This window comes from Metarhizium robertsii (assembly GCF_000187425.2).
Source record: "Metarhizium robertsii ARSEF 23 chromosome Unknown MAA_Scf_6, whole genome shotgun sequence".
In the NCBI taxonomy this organism is placed as follows: domain Eukaryota; kingdom Fungi; phylum Ascomycota; class Sordariomycetes; order Hypocreales; family Clavicipitaceae; genus Metarhizium; species Metarhizium robertsii.
Window position 1 is genome coordinate 2,064,806 of NW_011942204.1, and position 22,588 is coordinate 2,087,393.

General features: G+C 49.6%; 7 protein-coding genes across 7 annotated transcripts; 2 read left to right on the forward strand and 5 right to left on the reverse strand.

The window, feature by feature from the left end:
- Nucleotides 1-99: 99 nt before the first annotated feature.
- MAA_06224 (DNA repair and recombination protein RAD5C) lies at nt 100-3,304 on the forward strand (the record flags this gene model as incomplete). Its single annotated transcript, XM_007824222.2, has 11 exons — nt 100-234; nt 281-879; nt 942-1,046; nt 1,105-1,331; nt 1,399-1,432; nt 1,491-1,672; nt 1,730-2,597; nt 2,664-2,849; nt 2,912-3,062; nt 3,117-3,215; nt 3,266-3,304. The coding sequence occupies 11 exons, from the start codon at nt 100-102 to the stop codon at nt 3,302-3,304; spliced, it is 2,625 nt and encodes an 874-aa protein (XP_007822413.2).
- A 1,806-nt stretch (nt 3,305-5,110) lies between these two features.
- MAA_06223 (phosphotransferase) lies at nt 5,111-6,822 on the reverse strand (the record flags this gene model as incomplete). Its single annotated transcript, XM_007824221.1, has 2 exons — nt 5,111-6,281; nt 6,338-6,822. The coding sequence occupies 2 exons, from the start codon at nt 6,820-6,822 to the stop codon at nt 5,111-5,113; spliced, it is 1,656 nt and encodes a 551-aa protein (XP_007822412.1).
- Nucleotides 6,823-8,439: 1,617 nt separating this feature from the next.
- Nucleotides 8,440-10,482, reverse strand: MAA_06222 (HET domain protein; the record flags this gene model as incomplete). Its single annotated transcript, XM_007824220.2, has 4 exons — nt 8,440-8,455; nt 8,511-9,381; nt 9,455-10,318; nt 10,380-10,482. The coding sequence occupies 4 exons, from the start codon at nt 10,480-10,482 to the stop codon at nt 8,440-8,442; spliced, it is 1,854 nt and encodes a 617-aa protein (XP_007822411.2).
- Nucleotides 10,483-11,898: 1,416 nt separating this feature from the next.
- Nucleotides 11,899-15,321, reverse strand: MAA_06221 (zinc finger domain-containing protein-type/integrase, DNA-binding protein; the record flags this gene model as incomplete). Its single annotated transcript, XM_007824219.2, has 8 exons — nt 11,899-11,940; nt 12,151-13,156; nt 13,210-13,473; nt 13,534-14,230; nt 14,296-14,679; nt 14,738-14,927; nt 14,981-15,004; nt 15,058-15,321. 8 exons carry the CDS (start codon nt 15,319-15,321, stop codon nt 11,899-11,901), a joined length of 2,871 nt encoding a protein of 956 aa, XP_007822410.2.
- A 638-nt stretch (nt 15,322-15,959) lies between these two features.
- MAA_06220 (uncharacterized protein) lies at nt 15,960-16,517 on the reverse strand (the record flags this gene model as incomplete). Its single annotated transcript, XM_007824218.1, has 1 exon — nt 15,960-16,517. The coding sequence occupies one exon, from the start codon at nt 16,515-16,517 to the stop codon at nt 15,960-15,962; it is 558 nt and encodes a 185-aa protein (XP_007822409.1).
- A 2,501-nt stretch (nt 16,518-19,018) lies between these two features.
- MAA_06219 (uncharacterized protein) lies at nt 19,019-20,995 on the forward strand (the record flags this gene model as incomplete). Its single annotated transcript, XM_007824217.1, has 2 exons — nt 19,019-19,231; nt 19,292-20,995. 2 exons carry the CDS (start codon nt 19,019-19,021, stop codon nt 20,993-20,995), a joined length of 1,917 nt encoding a protein of 638 aa, XP_007822408.1.
- Nucleotides 20,996-21,090: 95 nt separating this feature from the next.
- On the reverse strand, nt 21,091-22,140 carry MAA_06218 (proline racemase; the record flags this gene model as incomplete). Its single annotated transcript, XM_007824216.1, has 1 exon — nt 21,091-22,140. One exon carries the CDS (start codon nt 22,138-22,140, stop codon nt 21,091-21,093), a length of 1,050 nt encoding a protein of 349 aa, XP_007822407.1.
- Nucleotides 22,141-22,588: the final 448 nt, after the last annotated feature.

Here is a 22,588-nt window from a genome sequence, read left to right on the forward strand (position 1 = left end):
ATATTGATTGCTGACAAGCCTGGTGGTGAGGTATCAAAATAAGCTTCACAATCTGCTATTACGACGAGACGTCCCCTTTGTTTTGTGAATGCAGAAAAGATGGATCTTTCACTAAAACGGGCATTCCCATTTGAGACAGAGAAACAAGAACCTCTCAACAAATCGTCTCGACAGCCGACGCTGTCTGGCGAAACACTGAATCTTGAAGCAGGCCTAGACACCTGTTTTGGCAGTGTAAAACAATCCATCTGATACCACCAACCAAGCTAACACTTTCTAGATCATCGATATAGAGGCTCAGCTTTGCAGTAAAGAGTTCTTATCTTCATGCGATCAGGCGTTTAAAAACCCAGGCTATCCCATCCTAGTTGTACAAACAGGCAACTACTTTACATTAGAGCATAATGGACAAAAGCTTGCGCGTTTAAGCAAAGGACTATGTAGAATCCTCCACCAGGCCGTCACTGGGCGACAGGTCAGCATCCGGGCATTCATACGAGAAAACTGGGATGGCGACCAAACCTCAACGATTCTTCCAATAGAGATCAACATCTACGGCATCAGAGCGAACTCTGAAGACATTGGCAGGGTTTTGTCTAAATCTGGCGTTTTCCTACAATTACCTCGGTACTTGTTGAACAGTGTCGAGTACCACAATCCACACATACTTCAAATAGAAGGGTATGTAGAACAAGATCGAGTGGAAGCTGTCCTTCCGTCGGCGACCCCAGCAGCCGATCTCGCAAACCTACGCACTGAGAGTGAATCTGTCGTCAACGATTCTACAACCATGATAAACCATATTCTTGATTCGCTATCACACCACGTTCTTCTACGACAGCTTCCCGCCGATTGTCGTATAAGGAGTACCCTTTTACCGTAAGATGTAAACGTCAAGCATCTGGAAAAGCTCATGCTAACTTCATTTCCATCAAAAATAGCCACCAAAGGGAAGCCATCGACTTTATTCTCCAGCGAGAGACTAGTTCGCTCCCCTCTGAGCTGAGCTTGTGGAAATATAACGACTTGGACGGGGACAAGCCTTTGTTAGAGTCCACATTTCGAATACACCTTCATGAGCATTGTTAACGTCTAGTTGTACAGTTATCAGCACATCTTCAGTGGAGCAAAGCGTCCGCAACAAGAGGAAACTAAGGGGGGCATTGTTGCTGATGAAATGGGACTGGGAAAGTCTCTTGTCATGCTATCAACCGTGGCTGGCTCTCTCGACCGCGCAGAGGACTTCTTTTCCTCTCAAATCCAATTATTCTCAAATAAATCGGCAAAGAAAGCGCCTTCCAAGGCAACGCTCATTGTAGCACCATCTTCGCGTAAGGATTTCCTCGGTGTCTATGCTACCACTTGACGTTTAGTAAATTCCGCTGATCGAGCTTTTAGTCTTGATTGATAATTGGATTCACGAAATTCGCAGGTATGACCCGCCAGTTGCTGAACGGTTTCCAGCTCCCTAGCTCACGCGCAAAATGCAGACACACTTATTCCGGCGGGCTTACCTTTTACAGGTACCTCGGCCCAGGAAGGCACACAGAAACAGATTTTCTTCACAAGCGGGCGATTGTGTTCACCACGTATGCTACACTGGCGACTGACTTCTGTAGCGGTAAGAATGCCCTAGCCGATATCAACTGGTTTCGAATTGTTCTAGACGAGGGTATGTGCAAGCACACTTCCGTCATCAAGTGATTGTAGTATCTTACTCCCCGTATAGCCCATAACATTCGGAATCGCTCCACGAAGCAATTCCAAGCTGTTGCTAGTCTTTCGTCACATCATCATTGGTGTCTCACCGGCACTCCCATACAGAACAAACTCGATGATCTCGGAGCACTGGTCTCATTCGTCCAGGTTCCTATCCTAAAAAACCCTGCTTCGTTTCAGAAATTCATCATCAATCCAATCGTATCCGGTTCAGGAACCCGCTATGAAAACCTCCGAGTACTACTCCGCAGTATATGTATTCGAAGAACAAGGGAGCTGCTAAACCTGCCAGACCCGGTTTCGGAAATTAGAAGAGTCAAATTCACAGCCGCAGAGTATTCGGAGTACAATAAGATACTTTTACAGTGCAGAACTGACCTCGATATGATGGTCAGTGGTCGCTTAAAGGGCGCTTCAAACAAGTTCCTGCTTGATACCCTCATGAAACTACGGTTATACTGCAACAACGGCAGCACGAACCCTATTCTGCAATCGGGATCGACTGGGCTTCCGGCGGATCCCGATGAAGCACTAACCTATCTGCAACAGCAAGAAGAGAATGTGTGTTCGTATTGTAATGGAATCATCTTCTACATCAGTGAGACTGCGGAAACGGACGGCGGCAGATTCATATCCTCCTGCTGCCATTTGGTCTGCGGTAACTGCGAGCCTGGTCATCGTGCTAGCAAAGAGCGCTGTCCAGCTTGCGCCTCTGAAGGAGGAAACAAAATGACTCTTCTTAACACTCCATCATCAACCGGAAGACAGATGCAGTCCCATGCCGGATCCGAGAACAATAGTTTCGATCGGCCTGAAAGCTATCCGTCCAAGTTGCGGGAACTCTTGTCTGACATCCGCATATTTTCTACGGAAAAGAGGTATTTCGCTCTCCATGACATGAAATTATTGGGTTGGTAGTGTGACTGAACTGTTGTGATTTTTAGCATCGTCTTTTCATGCTGGAAGAAGACGCTCAGCCTCGTCAGCCAACTTCTCCATACTCACGGGATAAAATACAACATGATATACGGTTCCCTCTCCTTGAATAAACGCATCGAAGTACTGAATGACTTTCGATCCCCTAGCGGAGCAAATATTCTGCTAATGACTCTCGGGACTGGGGCAGTTGGGTTCATATTCGACCAGACCCTTCTATTATACGTCGTTGGACACACTGCTAACAGATCTGCAGGTTAAACTTGGCGGTAGCATCACGCATTTATTTGTTAGAGCCACAGTGGAACCCATATATTGAATCTCAGGCAATTGGCAGAGCGCTTCGGCTCGGCCAGACCGCGCGCGTCACCATCGTGCGATACGTGGTGATTGACACGATTGAAGAGGTAGCCCTTTGCAGCGGTCCAGGAATGTTTCGGCAATAAGCTAACGTGTTGCAGAGTAACATTTTGGGTCGTCAGAGAAAGAAGCTTCAGCTAGTGGATGGGGGATTTGGCAAAGACAAGGACATGATATCTGAGCGACTTCGGCCACTGCTGGTAGGAGAGTTGCGATATTACATTGCCATAGTAGTACTGACGCTTCTTAGAACATGGTCGAAACTCATTACGGCGATCAGGTGAACTGAATAGTGGTACACAGGGTGGAATCATGGCTTGGGTTATCATGATTCAATGTCAGACAGAATCGTGTGGGATTCTTCTGTACAGAGTAAAGAGCGTTGTTATATGATGTGTGACGGACCATGGTTGAGCAAACGGGACATGAGGGCTCTACGACTACAACACAAACAAGTCCGGTGAGATTCAGAGAGCTAGCTGGTGGAGAGAGACATTCTTCGAGATGCTCCATGTCGTCATAGGCGGTTTCGTGGCCCCCAAATTATGGCTCAGCGTGCGCATACGCATGGGGATTATACAAAACGAAAAACCTGTAGTGGAGGAAACGTCTTTGCCATCATTGGCCAGCGTACTACATTCGAGACTGAGAGAACCTATCACGCCTGACGTGATGTAGCAGAAGCAGAGCCTTGCAGACTCAAGTCCCACGAGTCCAAGACAATACATACGCAGCTGCAGTATCATTCCGGTTACCCCGACCAATGATACGTTCGTAGTCCGTTCTGTACTTCGTACTCCGTACTCTGCAGTCCTTGACCGTTTTATACCCTGTTGAAACCCTGAAGGCCCCCCCGCCTCTTCAAAGCGTCAAGTCAAGTTGGTCTGTGCCGTAGGGCGACACGGCCGCATCCGCAAGCTGCTCATACCCTGATTATTAAGCAAAGCGGTCAACGGTGCTTTCAATGTTGCTTGAGTTTTTGCGTCATCGCAGGAAGGCAGGTAAGCTTGGGAGCGTAGCTTCCCGCTTTGCTTCTTCAACGAGTCTAAACTCGATCTACAATTGGTCCAGATTGCCTTAAAATGCTGCTATTGGCTTGAATTTGAAGGCCGGTACGTACTTTGTGGATCATCGCGAACCTGCCGTTTTGGTGTTGAGAGCAGAAAAAGATGAATCTGTCACTAAAACGGGCATTCCCATTTGAGACAGAGAAACAAGGCGACTACTTTACAAACCCCACTCTAAAAGTGTGGCATAATTTGAAGCAAGGTGCTGAAGCTGACTTTCTATTTGCAGTCGGCACAAAACGTCCCCGCAGGGAGTCGACATCTACAACTTGACCCAATTAGCTCGTCCGCCTTCAGAAGGCGATTCGCCGTGACCTTGCCTGCATGAATCAAAGGAGAGCGCTGATTGCATCCAATAAACTGCATGGGTCCGCATCAACTCGCAGGGCCAAGCGCTTAAAATTAACGCCTGACGGCCAATTTGTATCTCCCCTCCAGTGAGTGATAAATAGGCACCGGTGTTTCGGGCTTGAGTTTGCCTGGACACTTCACAATCAACCGAACGAGAGAGAATTCATCTCCTCAACGAAAGCGTGATCCAAGTGAGTCTGAGTCTGAGTCTGAGTTGTGTGACATTGGGCTGCTCGAAAAAATATATTAAAGGAAACTATAGCACCGTAGAATGCACCTTCGCGTCAAACTCGAGTCATTCATTCCCTTCCATTCGCAACGACAGTGGCAACGATGACTAGCTCCAACCCGGACAAGAAGGAGCTCAAGAAAGTCCAGAAGCGGATTAGTGAGCTCATGAGGGAATATTCGGCTGAGCAAGAAGATCGACAAAATCTGTTGAATATAATTCAATATGTCTCCTCGGCAAATATACAACTCATTTCGGCGAGTGCCTCCAGTTCTAGAAGACACAGACAGCTTGCAGCTCCTACAGACATACATGGAAGGATAGAGGAGTTACAGACACAGTTGGCTGAGAAGGAGGCAGTTATTGGCAGATTGTGGAACAAAATTGCAGAATTGCAGGAGCAGGAGAGGCAACTTCAACCGCGAGTGTAAAACTGCTCTGATAAATCCTATCTAGAAGATATCGAATTCTTCCCTTTCTTCTCAAGACCTTCCTGTCTAGCTTGCATTAAAATTTGCAAATTTGCCAGGACGTCTTGAAGCTGTTGAGATCGCTCGTCTGCAATGAATAAACCGCGGGATTTCAAGTGATCGGTATAGCGCTCCGAACGCTGCATTTGAAGTTCAACACGCATTGCAAGTTCTCGATTTTCCTTGTCTTCAAAAAAGTCGTTGATGACCACGTCTTTGCAGGTTGCAGATCCGAAAATGCGTTGGAAAATAGACGAGTAATACACATCCATAAGGCTAGAGGGGTGACGCAATATTTGAGATACGGGGGATAGCCTTAATAGTGGTCCTTCCACCTGTAGATGAATGCCTTGCTGAAATCCCCAGTCCTGCCACAGCAACGTCCATCCATTTGATGCCTCATGCATTTCTTGGAGAACACGGCTGAACTCTTGTAAGATTTGGTGACGTGGAACGCCTGTTATAACAAGGAGAGTGTCAGGGTCATGGCCTGTGATCCATGGTGGCGGTAACAGGAGTTGTCGGGGGACTGTATGCGTAAACTCCCAGTCAATGATGCCAAGGATATGAAAATCATCATCAACAAGAATGTTACCACATCTTAAATCTGGATGTGCTAATACAAATGAGTGACTAGGCTCTTGTAACTCGCTGTAAGTACGGATTTCCTTTGCTATGCTGTTCAGCGCAAATATTTCCATCTTAGCCTGTCTGTATTCTAGTTCTTGAACCGGTAGTTGAAATGTCTCGGATAGAATGTGGCTGTGAAGATCTACAAAATCTTTCATAGATGTATAAACTTCTGTAGCCTGTGGCATTTCACGCTGTCGTTCGAACTCATTAACAGTCATAGAGAGAAGTGGACCGATTATAGGGTCTGATTCGTCGTCCGGGCTTTCTGACTTTGGAATCAGCGAGCCAGCCGCCGGGAACTCGAGCTGTCTTAGTTGTGCTAGAGTATCGATAAGATCAATGTACAGATTCCTTCGTTGAGTTTCGGTTGCGTGCAAGACTGCCCTTGTGCTAAGTTGTTGGCCGTGTAGACATTCCATTAACATAAACGGTGTTGAAACACCTTCAATTAATGTGTCTTCATGTCCGTACCCATAGACATCGGGGCATGGAATCGTCGTCTTCGACTTGATGTACCTGAATAGCCAAATTAGTAGCCCACTCTTCAGGCAAAAAATAATAATGAAACGTACTTTATAGTGGTGACCTCACTGACGACCTTGGCCCAGGTATTGCTAATAACTGGTTCAATCGGTATTCTAACAACCCATTTGACATCTTCGGCATCAAAGAGAACAAAGAAACAAATGTTAAAGCTACCATTCCGCTGGTCGACAATCCTACAGCTTTTCCCGCCATTATGTCTTGATGCTAGAGCACAAATGGCAGATTTGTTTATTGAGGCAATAAACGCTTCAATAGAATTTTCCACTTGCTGCGGAGTGAGTGGATATGGCGTACTCTTGTGAAGTTGGCCACCGGGAATGAGCTCATCTGGGGAAAAGAGAAGCTCTTTGGCGCGCTCTGCCGATGTGGAGGATAGAGGGCCCCGTGATCCATGCCCCGACTGACCCCTGTGAAGAAGCCCGCAAAACAGCTGTGACAAATATTGTGGCAATTTCACCAATTGTGCCCAAAATGAACACCATAGTTGAGATAGGATCGGTCCAGCCGACATGGTTGGGTCTGATGGTAAGAATTGAAGATACGTTTGAGAAAATAGGGGCGAGGCGAAAGCGGGAAAACACCGTCTCCCGTGCTCGGCTGGCAGCTGCGCCACAACTATTAAAGTGGAGAGAACGATCTGTGGCGGCACGCTTGGTCTCAGAACCGGCGTACGCATCCCTTTGAGTGCGAAGTGATGTATTGGACCCACCTTTTAACGAAACCTGGCAGGTACGTACTTTGTGGATCATCGCGAACCTGCCGTTTTAGTGTTGTAGGCACCTTCCAAGGCCACCTACCAGCTACAATTCAACAACTTCAAAAGCCTCGAATCCAACAGAAGCTTCGAAAGCGCCGAATTCAACAGCCCCAAAAGCCTCGAATTTTGACCCTCCATTACTTACACTTATGACAAGGGCTTACGTTGTCATCAGACCTAGTCAACAACAACAATCGCGACTGATGCCAGCCAATGACACCAAAGACAGCTATGAAGCCAGGAGACGTCATCAACCGTCTCAGTGACGCTCTACCACTCATCAGATAAATCTGTGACATCTCTGGCCTTCCTGGGCCCTCGATTGGCGTCTTTCATGAGGACCAAAACATCTACACGACGCACATCGGCCACAGAGATGTCGCTGCGAAGCTGCCGCCAACATCAGACACCATGTACGGAATAGGTCGCTCACAAAGGGTTTTGTCGCCGCAAGCCTGGCGCAGCTCATCGGTAAGCATACGGGAGTCACCTGGACCTCGCCAATCCAGGATATACTGCCCGAGTACCAGCCTGAGCAGTCGGATCTGGATGGAAAGGTGGCTCTGGTTGACTTTCTTTCGCATCGCACGGGTCTATCTGGAGACATGTCTATTGCCCTTCAGGGTGACCTGGAATTCATGCTTGCTCCATCCGATACTCTTCCAGCCGTGTCTCGCTTAAATACGGTTGCTCCGTTTCGCAAGTCTTAGGTATATAATAATTGGGGATATAGTGTCGCCGGTGCAGTCATCGAGAAGCTTTCGGGCAAACCCGCCTACCAGTACATCCGCGAGACTATCCTTGATCCCCTGGGATAGACCCGCGGCCGCTCGGCGTCTACTGTGGCCGTTATCGAAACGTGCTTGGTAATTTCTTCATCGAAATCAGGCAGAGCCTAAAAGACGCGCATCTTTTGGGGTTGTTATTCTTGAGCAGAGAGGAACAGATGTATCAACTTCGTCATCTTCAGGGTGACATGTTTGAGTGGGCACCAGACTACGACGAGCAGGCTAGACGAGCCCGGTTCACGACATGGGACACGGCATATTTCCAGATTGGTTTCCACTTCAAAGACGAGGATGAGGCCAGCTCACTGGAATGGGCTGGTGGGCAGACTCTAGTTGCTCTTCACCAGAGCCAGTCTGTGGCTCGGGATGGGCTTATCAATAGATCAGGGAATAGTGACAACGATAAGCTTTGATTCCAAGAGCCTCTGTAGCCGCCGCCGCAGTATGGGCCAGCCCGCACTGATCTTGCGACGGAGCTTTGTTGGCAAGGCTCGCCGGGATTTCTCTCTTGGAAGAAGACAAAAACTCGAGGCAGTCATTCAGTGGGTGCCCGCACATGGCGAGAGACAATGCGTAGCAAATATCAAGGTTTCCATGCTCTGTCATGCACAACTCAGCGGTATATGTCTGCGGATTTTAATTCTCAGCACGTACTCCCTCAACGAAAGGAATTTTGCCATCTCCGGTGGCTGGTTGAGCAGCCGTCCATGCAACGGCCTAGGAAGGAGGGAGACACCAACGGCACAATTGTTGATCTCATTCACAGCAAGTGTTGGGTATGTTGGCTCCGACGGTACTCTGAAATGGAGATAATTGGCCAACGCATCATATCGTTGAGAAGCCAGCCCCAAGGGATCCCCGAGCCGCTCCCACGGTTCGCTTGCCCGTCCCAAAACACCGACAGAAGGGAAACCGTTCTCGGTTAGGTTGATTATCACGTCAAGCTCCCATTTGAATCCCTCGGTCAGAAGCTCAATATTAATGAATATTGTTCTATTTGGCTCCGTGAAGAGCTCATCCTCTGTCAGGTCGGGAAGTAGGGTCGACTGAGAATCTTGATCAAAGACTTGCATCCTGCTGTCAATCATTGAAGGGCTAAAGTCCACGAAGTACTTGGTGCCAATGCGAATATGTGCAGGATACTCCAAAGCAAATATCGATGAGCGAGTAAGTGTGTCCGCAGAACTACTCACTCGAATGAGAATCGGCGAGTTCCCACGTTCTCCTTCCCAATCATTGGGGTCGAGGTTGTCCATGTCGCAAAGCTCTTGGACATGTACTCTATCATAGGCGTCGTAAACATGCCTAAGGTATATTCCAACATACCCGCCGGGCTGTACACCACAATTCAGGCGGAGAAGGCACAAGCTAGGGTCTCCTTTGTGCCTAATGAGCTTGGCTCTCATTTCTAAACCTCGATTGGTCATGGAGAAGCTGCTAGAGAAATGGCCCAAGGATTCGATCTCGGAAGCACCCCGAAACTGCTCACTGGAGCTTGCAAGGATGCCCCATCCAGAGTTGTTGCCTGTATGGCAAAAAGTCAGCTTGAATCAAGAAGACCTGGTATGGAAGCACCGTGCCTTCATATGGGTGACAACTCTGTCCTGATACTGTTGGCTGCTCTACCGTCCAGGCAAATATAGAGTCGTCGTTATAAACTGTGATCAACTCGCGCTGGAGCCTGTTAAACGCTCGCCATCTCCCTTCGCCATAGATCAATGGGAGGCTGACCCCGAACAGGCCCAATAGTGAGTACGTCTCGTCCTCCTGGACGGTTGTTACCCGCCGAGACGCCCAGGATAGTCTCATTGCTATAGAACATGATTGAAAATCCGTCGGCTTGAAAGACGTTAAATGTCGGGCTTCGATGCTGCTGGCCTCCCTGATCTCCGAGGCCCAGGTCTCCCGGCTGCCGATACGGCGCCACTCTCGATCAACAAAGACCAAGTAGTGAGGAGCAAGCAGTTCTTGCAATGTCCATCCTCGGGAAAACCACCTGGCCTTGATGAAATCGGAATGAAGAGCTTCATAGGCAAGGCTATCGGGACAAGCAATATCGTTAAGATTTGCGATCTCGTCTGGATCCTCATCCTCGTGTAGACCTGCATCTTCAAGTGCCGCGAGAGCATCCACGTCTTCGAGGTATGCGTAGCAGAGGCCAGCATCCTGGTAGTATCGGAACATGGCATTAATAGCCTCTTGTATGTCAGCAGGGTTGGTCTTGTCGATGCAGCAATTGTCCATCCATGCCCAATCCCACCCATCCTTTGCGGCGCGGTCACAGAACTTTGTCAGCTTTGACCAGCCTTTTTGCTTGTAGATGTTATTCTCTATATCTGATTTTCTCTTCCTGATGTCCTGGTAGGTGATTTCTTCCTTGGGTGACGTCCATGTGTGGGAGAGAATGGCGTAGTGTGGGAAAGGCACTGGGATGTCGTGTGCCTCAAAGAGCGCATAGTTTGCTGTTTTCAAGAGCCGCATGGATCCGGCTTTACTCGATGAACTTGGTCTCCGTGGCGTTACTTCTGATGATGAAACAGCTGAGAAAGATCTTGTTGGGAAGAATACGGAGTACGAGTGTCATTCGTGGGTGGCCTCCCGCCCGGAGGATAATGTGACACGACATGGTGGCTGAGACAAAAGTACATCGTTTTTGGTAGATCCTGAGCATGGTTAGACTTGAGGGCTGCCCTGTCCATTCATGATTTGCTGAAACCCATGCCATTTTGTTTCTCCTACGCTGCCGGCTACTCCGTACGTCCCCGGCCTTCCAGCTCCGCAAACTGAAGTCGAGTCTGGTCAGCTGGTCCATGTCAACTTCCCGGGTTTTTAGGGCTCGCATCTCAGACCTTCAGACATCAGATTTTGCGCCATCAATTTGCCTCGATTCCCGGCCGGAATGGCTGTTGATAACTCAACTGCAAGGCTGAGGATGATGCAATAACGAAGTGCCTACCAATGCCAATACCGAGTACATCAATTTAAGACATCTGCCTGATATGGATGACTATCAGGTAGGGTAACTCCATGTCTGCATAAAAGTGATCAATACGGAGTAGAAGGAACAATGCTACGTGAGCCTACGTCATGCTCCGTGATCATGGCGCCCTTGGTGTCTTAGGCAGCCAACAGCATTGGCTGAGCTGTCTGTTCCACGAATGGTCCAGACTTTTTGTGCTGACTAGTACGGAGTAACTAATTTGCAATATGCCTTGCAGCCTAATGAGGCGTCGAAACTGCTTCGGAGGGAGGGAGGTGAGGCTGCAAAGACATGGATTCCAAGCCTCCGCAGAGCAAGGCTGGCCAAACGCCAGGGGCTTGCTCCCTCAAAACTATCCAATGGGACTGAAGGGAGCCTACCCTCTGGCAGCTTTCGATTTTCAAGAGGCTCTCATAAAAAACGCTGAGCCGTAATTCCTGGGCTGAGTTCCCTGTTCCATGTGAAAAGTAGCCAATCAAGCAGACGGTAGCCTGCCCTCTGGCAATTTTCAATTTTAAAAATTGACAAAGACAATAGTGTATGCTGAGCCGTAATTTACTTTCTACAGGGTCCTCCTCTTGTTCGAGTTTGGCTGCGGTAGCCGGGAATGACGCGGCATCGCGACGTGAGTATACACGTAAACCAGACTGGGCGGTAGTTTAAAGAGTTTAATGATAAAACAAGTGACATAAACTTGCTCACATTCTCTGGCCAGGCTGGTAACTTTGGCCATATCCCCTCTCATCCCATGCTCGCCTCTTCATAACTTCGTTGCGAACCGCGTCGCGTTTCTCCCTCCCCTCCACCATTTAGTCTGCCAGCGTATCAGTTTTTTCAAGCAGGTCGAAATTACCATACATGATGGTCTGTTCAAGGGCACTTCCTCACAGCCCGGTACTCCTCCTGATCTATCTAGGCCTCAGGGGGAGAAATTTCGTACGCAAGCCCTCTGGACGCCTAATACCACATGTATAATTCAAATTGAAATGCCGAGATGCCTATTCGTACTCTACTTTCCTTCTCAGACATCTTCTATGGTATATTTCAATCATTCATCATCTTCTACGTGTTTGATATCTGGCCCTGTCCTTCGAGTTCTTGCTCCTGTAACCAAGGGAGCAGGCATCGCTGGCCGACTTTAGACTCATGGTGTCGTCTTAACGTTTCTGTGCGGGCAAACGATCTCCCACAGCCCCATCCGTCCCCGTTCTTGAGATTACCACGGCAAAAATAAAGCCTCCGTCCTGTGTGTGTGCTCTTATGACGCTTGTGATCACTGCGCCTCGAAAAGCTAGTCCCACATACGCTACATACATACGGCCGCTCGTTCGTGTGCGTATAGAGGTGTGACTTCAAATTGTACCGTCTGTTGTAGGTGGCCGGGCAATGCGGGCACTTGAATGATGTTTGTCGTGGCCGCTTCGGTTTCGGCGATTGTCGTGGTACAAGGGCTCCTTGTGGCTCTGAAGACTCTGAAAACTCAGAAGACTCTGAGGACTCTGAAGACTCTGAAGACTCCCTCTCTACCTCATGTGCCTCTGCCACGCTATTCCGCACATCTTCATCCGTTGGGAATTTCCCGTCTTGTATATCTGCCGCTGCGTGCGTGGTTTTTATGTGCTTATCCCGTTCCTTCTCCGATATGAATCCAAGGAGAAACCCTGGACACGCTTCATCTGTACATCGGAACCGCCGATCGTGCCGTCCGATATGCTTGTCGCGTTCGTGAGCCATGGAGAACCCTGCCGTGAAAAACTGGCAGCTAAACCTGTAGCATTTGAAGAGATTACTACCATATTTCTCTTGGAGCCCTTCTCTCACGGGGGACTCTACTCCTATCGTGGAGGACAGTATGCTTTCCATAACGGCGCGTACGTTGACAACAATGTTTGCAAGATTCAGAGCAATCTCGCCCTGTTTCATCTGTCCGAAGAAGCTTAGCTGCTTTCTTGTCGAGATGATTGTTTTCTCAAGCTTATCGTAGAAAGGCAAGTCTTTGAAGAACTGAAGTCTGTCACGATTTCCATTTGACACTGCAAATTTTGCAGTCGGAGAAGACCAATGGTGGTGGATGAAAACTTCCAATGATTCGGCAAGCTGGTTCATCAGTTGTTGATGAGCATCGGCATGTACAACGCCTGCTTCCAGATGTCGAATCCAGTACAGGACTGCATAGTCCATAAATACGTAATCCCCGTTGAGCACTGCATCTTGAGTCGGGGGCTGTATAAAGGCTGGGAGGTTCAAGTAGTCGATACAGAGGCACGCCATCTTGAGCTCTTCAACAGGTTGATCAACGTGCTTATCCTCAATTAAAAAGCTGTTGGACTCGTTATCAGAGGCGGCTTCTTCAGATGCACTTGGAAAACTCACAACTTCACAGTTTGATGAACGAACTCGAGAGTTCCATCTACTCGGACCTCCACCAAAGACTCGCATAGATCTTTAGGAGCCACCACAAATCGTTGCCGTTCATACTCAACTGAGAGCTTATCCAGGTTGATAGACTTTAGCCCTTGGACCTCGTGCCATCTGAGCGGTCTCTTTGCACACACGAGCCACCCAAGGAGCATCAACGCGTCCCGCAACTCGGCACGAGACGCCTGCGTCTTTATTCTGTGCATAATTCGTCGGTAGCTATGATGAGTTTAGTCAAAAAATTGAATCAAGGCCATCTTTTGCCCTCTGAAAACTTACGCATCATTGACCTCCCTTGGGAAAATGCGTTCCTCTAGTTCTTCTTCCAAACCACTGACTGATGTCTGTCCTAGCAGGTTTAGCCATATCAGTTTTGCGAGCAAAAACATGCCTCTGGCAGAATTGGTCACTATTTCAGAGACCTCGCTTGCTTTTTCGTCAGAAAGCTGAAACTTGCGCTGGACCTCAACCGCCTGGATTTGACTGTAACCATCGATGTCGCCCTTGTTGTCCTCGGGGCTCATCTTGATGCTGGCAAGTCCAGTAAAGTCTTTTCGAGCATGGCGATCATCTTGACTCACGAAGAGACAGCGTATTCTGTCGGGATTATCACTGGGGAGATCTTCGACTAGTTTTCTGAACCACTGTGTAATATGTTTCCGTTGTTCTCTTGCACATTCATCCAGGCCATCGATAATTATATATGCGGAGGGGCAATTTTTAAATGCAAGCATGAGAAGATCCTCAACTACTCCTGGGGAAGTAAGTACAGCTCCTGTACTACCGCAGCACTCTTGGTAGAAATAGGGCTGTAAACCCTTGTCACTTTTGAGAAGTTGAGCAAGTAAGCTCCGGCCAAGGGCGAGGAAATTGTCCTTTTCGGAGTTACTATCCTTGCAGTAGAAGAAGAGCACCGTTGGCTTGGTCGGGAGCTTTTGTGCCTCCTCCACGACAAGTGACGCCAGGATAGTCTTCCCTATTTTACAATCAGCATCATCTTCCAGACAGAAACTTCGTTTAATCGGGTCAAGAACTAGTTACCGGCACCAGGTATACCGTTGAGCCAGAGCAGTGGAGGAATTGTAGGAAATTGCGGATCAAACCATTCTTTAAAAGTTGCGTTGTCCAAAAGCCATCGTCCACTGCCAGGATACTCTGATCGAATTTTGGAATGATAATACTGATCGGTCTCGATACTTGTGGCGTTTAACCAGCTACATACCGCTCTAAATCGGCTCTCCTGCTCGAAATCCATTTCCTGGTCCCGTTGACAATCTTCTCGTTGCCCAACTCTCTGCGACTCTTCAACCTGGGATGGGGTGGCACGACTCTCAATCAGACTTCGATGACGAGCAATTTTGGAAATTTTGTCAGAGAGACGACACTTGCATGTCTTCCACGTCGTAGTAAAGATCCGCTCCCACTCTTTGCTCAAAGCATTAGCAAAATTGCCAAGTGAGAAGTGTAAGACATCAGGACTCACGCGGCTGCTGAAAGTACTGCAAAGCAATCCTGTGAAAGTCAAGGATATCTAGATACATTTGCTGTAGTATTTGTACCATGTGAGGCTCAGTCAAGAAGAAATCTCTATAGTGGCCAAGAAGTGGTAGGTTGTCTCCCATACGCTCATATGTATCGAGGACTTGGCCCGCCTCGGCAACTGAGCTCGATATCTGCCCACAGGTGTCATTCGTTGGCACTGATGAAAAGGACCCGTGCATCATACCTGCAACAATCGCCTGGTCGGCCCCTGGAAAGAAGTCAGTCGTTGTGTCGCGGCATCGTTACTCAGATACCACCTACCCAGACGAAGGCTATAATCTCGCCGTGGTCACACAATACCTGCGCTACATTCCAAAACTGTTCCATTGTCTCGAGGAACCGTTTCAGTCGACTCATGTTCTGCAATTGCCGTTGCGAGTGCTGTCTTGCCTGCAAGTTCCCGATGCTCGCGTCAAATTCCTGTTTTGTAACCCGCTTAAACTCTTCTATATCTCGTTTACTCAAGTTTTTCTTGAACTCTTCGAGCGTTGTGACGAGCACGGATCCGTAATGACCGCTGGCCATGGTTAGCGTTTTCTCTGCAGCAAAACAGGGGGACTTTGTGGCGAAATCCTCCACGGTGACTTGAGCACATATCTGGTAATCGCGGGGAAGCCTGCATGATGACGGGTTGCAGGGCGGCCGGATGGTGTGGGAGAGCTGTCAGCATCTGCAAGATTACGGATTTACTCCCCTTGTCTTATGATTCATGTTCATTTCCTTGACTCTGGTATGGGAAAAACGCGTTCTTCATCGGCTCGTCCAAAAGGACTTGGCGCCTAACCCTAACCTTAACCCTGATCCCTGGGAACGAGTTATTGAGACCTCCTTAGATGGAGCTTTAATCCACATTATTCAAGCCTTCTTTCTTAAATCAGAAATCCATATTAACGTCTCTTTGCGACAATCTAGGCACTGTGGTCTCGCGTACGTATTCCACTTCCAATACCGAAACATATCAGTCGCATCGATCAACACACAATGCTCCGCCAAAGGAAAACAGTTTACCTTGATTCCGGGCGCAAGACACATAGATTTCGTTTCAACTACTGATAGTCTTTCCATATTAAAGTCAATGCCCGGTATCATAGGCTTCCCACGATTAGCCTACCGCGCAACTCAGGCAAAACTCTGTGCATTATTGCCTGCTATGGGAATCCTCCCTATTTGTCGTTTACATAGCTATAGTACCAGATATCAAATGTGCCCCGGTCGCCGCTACCCCCAGAACTCACAGCCTCCTCACGCCTAAACCGCAGCCAGTTCACCTCACCCAGCCCGGCGCGCGTGATGGCGTCCCGAAACTGCTTCTGCGAGATGCCAATAACCCACAGAGTCGACCCCTTTGCGTCGGGCTCGTTCGGCACACCGCGCGTTAGCTTCAGCTTAGTGACCTTGTCAAAGTCCTGCAAGACCCGAGTGATGAACTGATAGGCTGTGTCATTGTTCACCTCGCTGTAGCACTTGAGCTCGAGGAACTTTCGAACGCCCCTCACACCAGGAGGTTTTCGAAACTCAAGATCAACAGCGTAGTTGGGGTGATCGAGATAGATGTTTTGCTCTGTCCAGACCTGGTACCCGTCTTGACCTTCCATCAACATTGCGATTTGGCCCTGAGCCCATCGCTCCCAGCCACCATTCCACGTAGGGGGGAGGACTAGACGGGTTTGCTGCAGAATCCACCTCTTAACAAAGGCGACGGGGGTGTCATTATTACTCATGGTGACTTTGGGCGAAAAAAGTATTGGCGGAGGGTGAGAAGCGTTGCTGTGAGTGATACAGAACAGTTTGAAGTTTTGTCAGTGGTGTTTGCACACTTCAAGAGAACAAATCATACGTAGCGTCCTTATTTTTACGACAATGGAAGGGAACTTGGGACTGATAACTGCTTCGATTGCCACGTCTTTGTTTACCATTATGCTAGTTGCTCTCGACTTGTTGCCTGACGTTGCTTAAAAAGGGCGTTTCAGCTGCGGGGCCTTGTTGACCGATGTCTGAATTTGTTCCATGATGCATGGAAATACGATATATTGAAACGCCACTGCGTGGTCCAAGACATGTTTCGGTTAGTATGACGTGGGCTGTTTTGACTTGTCAGAGCGGCTTAGGGCCCAAAGCGTACGGCATTCCTGGGAGTATTCATCTGTTATACCAGCCAATAAAAATAGGACGGCAACGTATTGAAAGAATCGTTTTGTTCTCTCTGCTATAGCCTTTGTAAGCGTACCGAAATCATAGTGACGAGAAAATACACCTTTATTTTCCAGCAGTGCAGCGGGATAAAGAGCTGTGTACCTTGGTATATAAGCATGCAGAATCGATTCAAATAGACTGTTGTTGTTTTTTAATGTGCACAGCACCAAATGTGACATATCAAGAATTGAAGCCACAGTCGGCTGTTTTATGGCAGGAGGATATGACATTGATAAGCGTGATGTGACGACAGTTACAGAGGTGGTTGTAGGAAGGCGATGTCAGCGGTAATAAATGGTTATATTTTCACATTAACTTGATGGCAAATCTCAGGTAGTTCAGTCGCCAAAATTGAAGTGCTTTTCCCCACAAGCATCGCTTCAGCATCTTATTTCATGTCGGACTCGAGGGTTGTGCGAGTTGCGGAGAAATCCCCGAAACTACAGAGCGTTAATGGCACTATTTGGCCTACATTGCATATACATTGGCCAGTTTCATGCTTTTAAATGGGGATGTGACTGGTAATGTAGTAATACATCAATAGTCTTCAGACAATGTCTCAAACACACAGCAGAATGATACGATCCATTTGACTGTAACCCCCGCCGTCTGTGGTGGTTGCATGGTAGCTCCAAATGATGGCCCAGTTTCCGGCCAGCTGCCGCAATATGGCTTTTTCAGCTGGATTGTGTCAATGAAATGGCTACTTGTGGACAGCGTAAGCTTCACGTTCCATCATGACTGACAACTCCGCCATGTAGAGCCCACAGCCCCGTGAAACAGGCGGCTTGCGTGGCCGAACTCGCCTTGTCGTGGAGTTATCAAAACTATCAGTTATTTTACTTTAATTTGAAAGTTTTACCTGTACTAGACCTGAGATTCACTGTGTGCCTGGTCCCTCCACTTGATGCCGCCCGGATGCTGACAGAGTACCGCCCCCATGTAAACAGCCGTGTCCACGCTGACCATATATATGATCTCATACAGCCGATACGTAAAAACAAAGTCGTCCATCTTGTCAATCCTTACGACATGATTTGGCCCGCCATTACTAGCTGGCTCCATGCCTAGATCGACGGAACGTTATATCCCGATCCGCCGAGGGACACATTGGCCTCTTCGCGATGCCTCTTGCTGGATCTTGCCATGCATTTCGACTCCCGTTACCAGGAAGATTCGCGCATTGAAGGCAGGTTGATGGCGAGACAATGTATAGTAGCCACATATGCGCGCTATCAAAAAGGAATGCAACTAATCGTTTACATACAAAGAAACCCTTTATACTTCGTAGTTTCTAGCAAAAAGCTTCTCGCATGCCAACAATGCGATTGGCCCTGTATCGACAGATGTCCATATTATACTCGGTAAGCTTGAAACATTTCTCTTTACTTGTCCGGAGCTCCATTGTCGCCCGCGGCCATAGTAGGACGCGCGACGCCTCCGTGACAGCATCTGCAGAGTACGGAGTAATTAGAGTCGAAATGTTTAACCACAGCATTTACCAGATTCAAAGCCAATGCAGAAGGGACATCTGGAGTCTTTAATTGGGTTTGGGACATGCACGGCTTACAGTCTTTCGCGCGTGTTTATGCACCTCGTGTTACACAGTCAATCAATAGTCCAGGCAGAATGAGGCTGGACTCTGCGCACTGAGGCACTTCCCCTGAACAATAGGTCGGTTTCCAGTGTTGTGGTCAACGGCGGCTGAGCTGCACCAAGTATCGCCCTGTTTGCGAAGCCAATATTCTAATGTGACCGTGGTCACGAGGGCAAGGCATACATGCAGTGCCCTCAGCCACCCATCTGCACACCCATCAACACCATGTGAGCTCAGCCCAACAGACAAGGCAGATCGACCCATCGAGCCGATGTACTTACTCTCCTCTTGCCATCTACCTAAATACATTGATCTGTTCTGTCTCTATTCGGGGCACGCATCTGTCTTGAGTAGAGACCAGTTGACCCCTCAAGTGCTCAGTGCTGCTACAAAAAGGAACGAGCTCGCCAGTCGCGCCTGCCTGTTCCATAGATGTTGTTCGGCGAGGCGCCCCAAGACCGTCCAGCTGTCTGGCATCCGCCCCCCGAACATCGTGGCTCCTTCACCATCCTCTCGACATGTATCATCACGCTAGCCCTGTGCATCTGGACCTCGTTACATTTGAACATTCCGGAGCATCAACCCGAGAAAACACGCTCCAACTGGAACCCAAAGGCCTGGGTGACGCGGCAGCAATGGAGGAAGGTGGGCTGGCTGCTTCTGGGCCTGCTGGCGCCTGAAATGGTATGGCTTCCATGATACCAGACACGACTGTTTGCTGAAAGAATGTGCGCTGAGAGGTACCCTGTCAAGATAGCCTTTACTGCTTGGGTGCAAAGACGAAATGCCTACAGCTTCACCAAAGAAATGCAAGAAGTCTGGGACGAGCAGCTTCGAGGCCCCGTACCGCCGCGAGCGTCAGCCTCGCAAACCACTGCACGTGTGTCTGTAGACTCGAGAAGCAGTCAAGCTCATCGTGGAGAGCCACGGTCTTCCGCAAGCCTAGATAGGGATCCTACTGCCCACTTCAGAGACTCTGAACAGGACATAGAGCTGGGTTCCATTCCAAGCCTCGACGCTTCATCGTCAGAACAACACGGCCAAGATGGGAGCCTCCTATCCTGCGCCAGTCACAGTTCCGAATCGGCCGCCAAAGGGCCCTGTCTGCCAAGAAAACACCACTGGACAGTGACGCATAGCTTCTTCGTCCTCTCTGGAGGGTTTGCTTTCGACACAACCGGCCTCCCCGAGGACCAAAAGTTTCTCCCCGGGTCGCGCAACCGCGTTACGCTCAACCAAAAAGCGGTGCTCCTAGTCGCCAGGCATTTTCCGTCCCTTATCCCGGACATCTCAGAAGCCGCCATCGCAGACAAGAGCAAAGCCAATGCCCTTGCCAAGGCCATTGTGTGCCTCCAAGCAACTTGGTTCGTAATCCAATGCCTTGTCCGTCTCACTCACGATGTGCCAATTAGTCTATTGGAGCTAAATACATTCGCCCATGCACTTTGCGCCCTGATCATTTACGGTTTGTGGTGGAGGAAGCCATTGGATATCGAGGAACCGATCCTCATCGACGACGAGAGTGCGCACGGCATATGCGCATTCCTTTGCTGCCTGTCGACATTTGACGAAATTTGCGATGGAAAGCGACTCGATTTTGATGAAACACCTCTAATGCCACGAACAGGAGAGGAGCCATTAGGAAATCGAATGAGTGAATTTTCACCAAGCCGGGAAGGCCCGCCTCCCGGAGCCGAACAGCTCGAGCATGGGCAATACATTCCAGGTACCGGCATTCGAGGCTACGTTAGCTCCTATTTCGGGGAGAAGAAATGTTTCTGCTATTATCCGCGCGACTTGCGCCGCTGGAGATTAGCATACTCTGCCTGGGGATCCAACAGACCAGGACTTGAGAGTATCGTTCAACACGAGATCAAGCTAGAGAACAAAGGGGGGCCATGGGCCCCAAAATGTCGACTTCACGATAGAGCACGAAATCGACCAACCGGCCGTGGATTCTCAGACATGTTTGACCTCGTGTGCGGCGACCCATTTTCCGAGCATCGGGATGGCGTCGTGATCCTGATTGCCTTTGCTTGTGCAGGACTCACGTATGGCACCCTTCATTTGCTTGCGTGGAACTCGCCATTTACATCAGTTGCGCAGAAGACGCTCTGGCGCATTTCGGCTGTTGCCATAGCTGCGTCGGGTGCCATTGTTATATTCCTAGTACGGCTATGTCGATGGCTTGTTGTCACTCGGGAAGACATCCCCGACAATTGGTACTGTCGCAGGTCATTGATTAAAATGTCGATTAGAATCATTGTTGCGATAGTTGTGTTGTTTCTTTTGTTTTATCTGTTTGCAAGGGCTTACCTGGTTGTCGAATGTTTTGTATCGGTGGCATATCTACCGGAGCGTGTCTTTCAGCAACCCGGGTGGACGTACTATTTCCCACACATAGCCTAGTCTTGGTGTAATACTCCATCATTCGCATGTCCATCAAACACGAGCAATACCGTAACGTGTAACTTGTATTTGCAAGATGTATTCGGTCAAGACTATCATAATAGAAAGCCAGGAAAGACTTCATCGTCTGGGTCAATGAAAAACCTGGTCTGCCCAACCAAGTTGGCCCGCCCCCTAACGCGTGCAATACACGCCGGGAATCCGTCGACGGGACTCGCTACCGCAGACACAATGTCCGCCTCAAACGTCGACGCTATGATGGACCGATGCACGAGCCTCGAGGACCCGGGGCCCAGCTTGCCCTGCGCAAGCAAGAGGGCGAGTCTGGCGCAAGTCCCAGAGCCGCAGGGGGAACGGTCAACCTCTCCATCTGCAAATATGGTCACGTTTCTCTGGTAGATGGCACGCGTTGCGCCTGGACCATTCTCCTCCTCGCTGAAGAAAATCACCCCGTAGAGGCCATACGAACCGTAACGCGCTCTAGTGCCGAGCAGCGCCTCAACCTCCCTCGCGAGCTGAACAAAGCGCTGCGCGTTCCCGGGCTCAATCTCTAGTCCAAACTGCGCCGCGTCCAGACTGGCGTAGACGGCGCCGGCAAAGGCCAAATCCACAAGGACGTCGACGCCGCACGAGGGGAGTGTCAGATACACCGGCCCCGTGAGCTGAAAGCTAGCCACGTTGATAAAGTCTGCGTGTACGGGTTTCCCCTTTTCCACGGCCATGCGCGCCACCACACGGCCCGAGGGCACGTCGACCACCACGTCGACTGGCCCGTCGGCGTGCGGCACCACGACGATGCGGTGAAAGACTGCCCAGTAGCCGAGGGCGATGGTGCCGTGGCCGCAGGCGGTGGAGAAGCCGTTCCTGTGCCAGAACAAGACGCCAAAGTGGGCGCCAGAGTCGTCCGGCGGCGTGATGAAGCCGCCGTACATGCCGGCATGGCCGCGGGGCTCGTGGCACAGCAGTCGGCGGAGCTCGTCGAGGGGGTGGCCCGGGGTCGCTGTGATGTCGGCGCGTCTCTGGGCGACCGTGGGCGAGGCCGGGAGGTGGCCGGCCGGCAGGTTATGCACGACCCGGAATGGTTCGCCGGCCGTGTGCCAGTCTTCTACCTCTATCCAATACGAGGGTTTTCCCGGGCTGTGCATGACGGAGAATATGGTGTTTTAAAGGCAGAGGGAGTGTGAACTTGAGATCTTGAAGGGCGGGAGGAACCCCTGCCCAGCTGCATCCGCATATTTAAAATTGTTCGGCTACAACCTGGTTGGTCCTCGAACAGCCAGCACGTATCCGATTGCGGCTCGGCGTTTTGAGCGACGCAAGCGGATGGTCGGTATGGGAACCGGTGTGATGGGGGCGGTCCGCCCCCATGCGCCCCCATGAGGTATTGCATTTTCTACGGAGTACCTCGCCATGATGAAGATGAAGAAGCTGGGGGATTCCCGCGCTTTGATTTTCCTGTTTGAGCTGGCCCGTTGGATCATCCCCAGTTTGGGACATGTTCCCTCGTTGGAAAGCCTTCGCCCATCTGACAACTCCCTCGGTTGGGTATGCAGTACATATGTATTGCTTTTACGGGTACCCATGGGCAGGCAT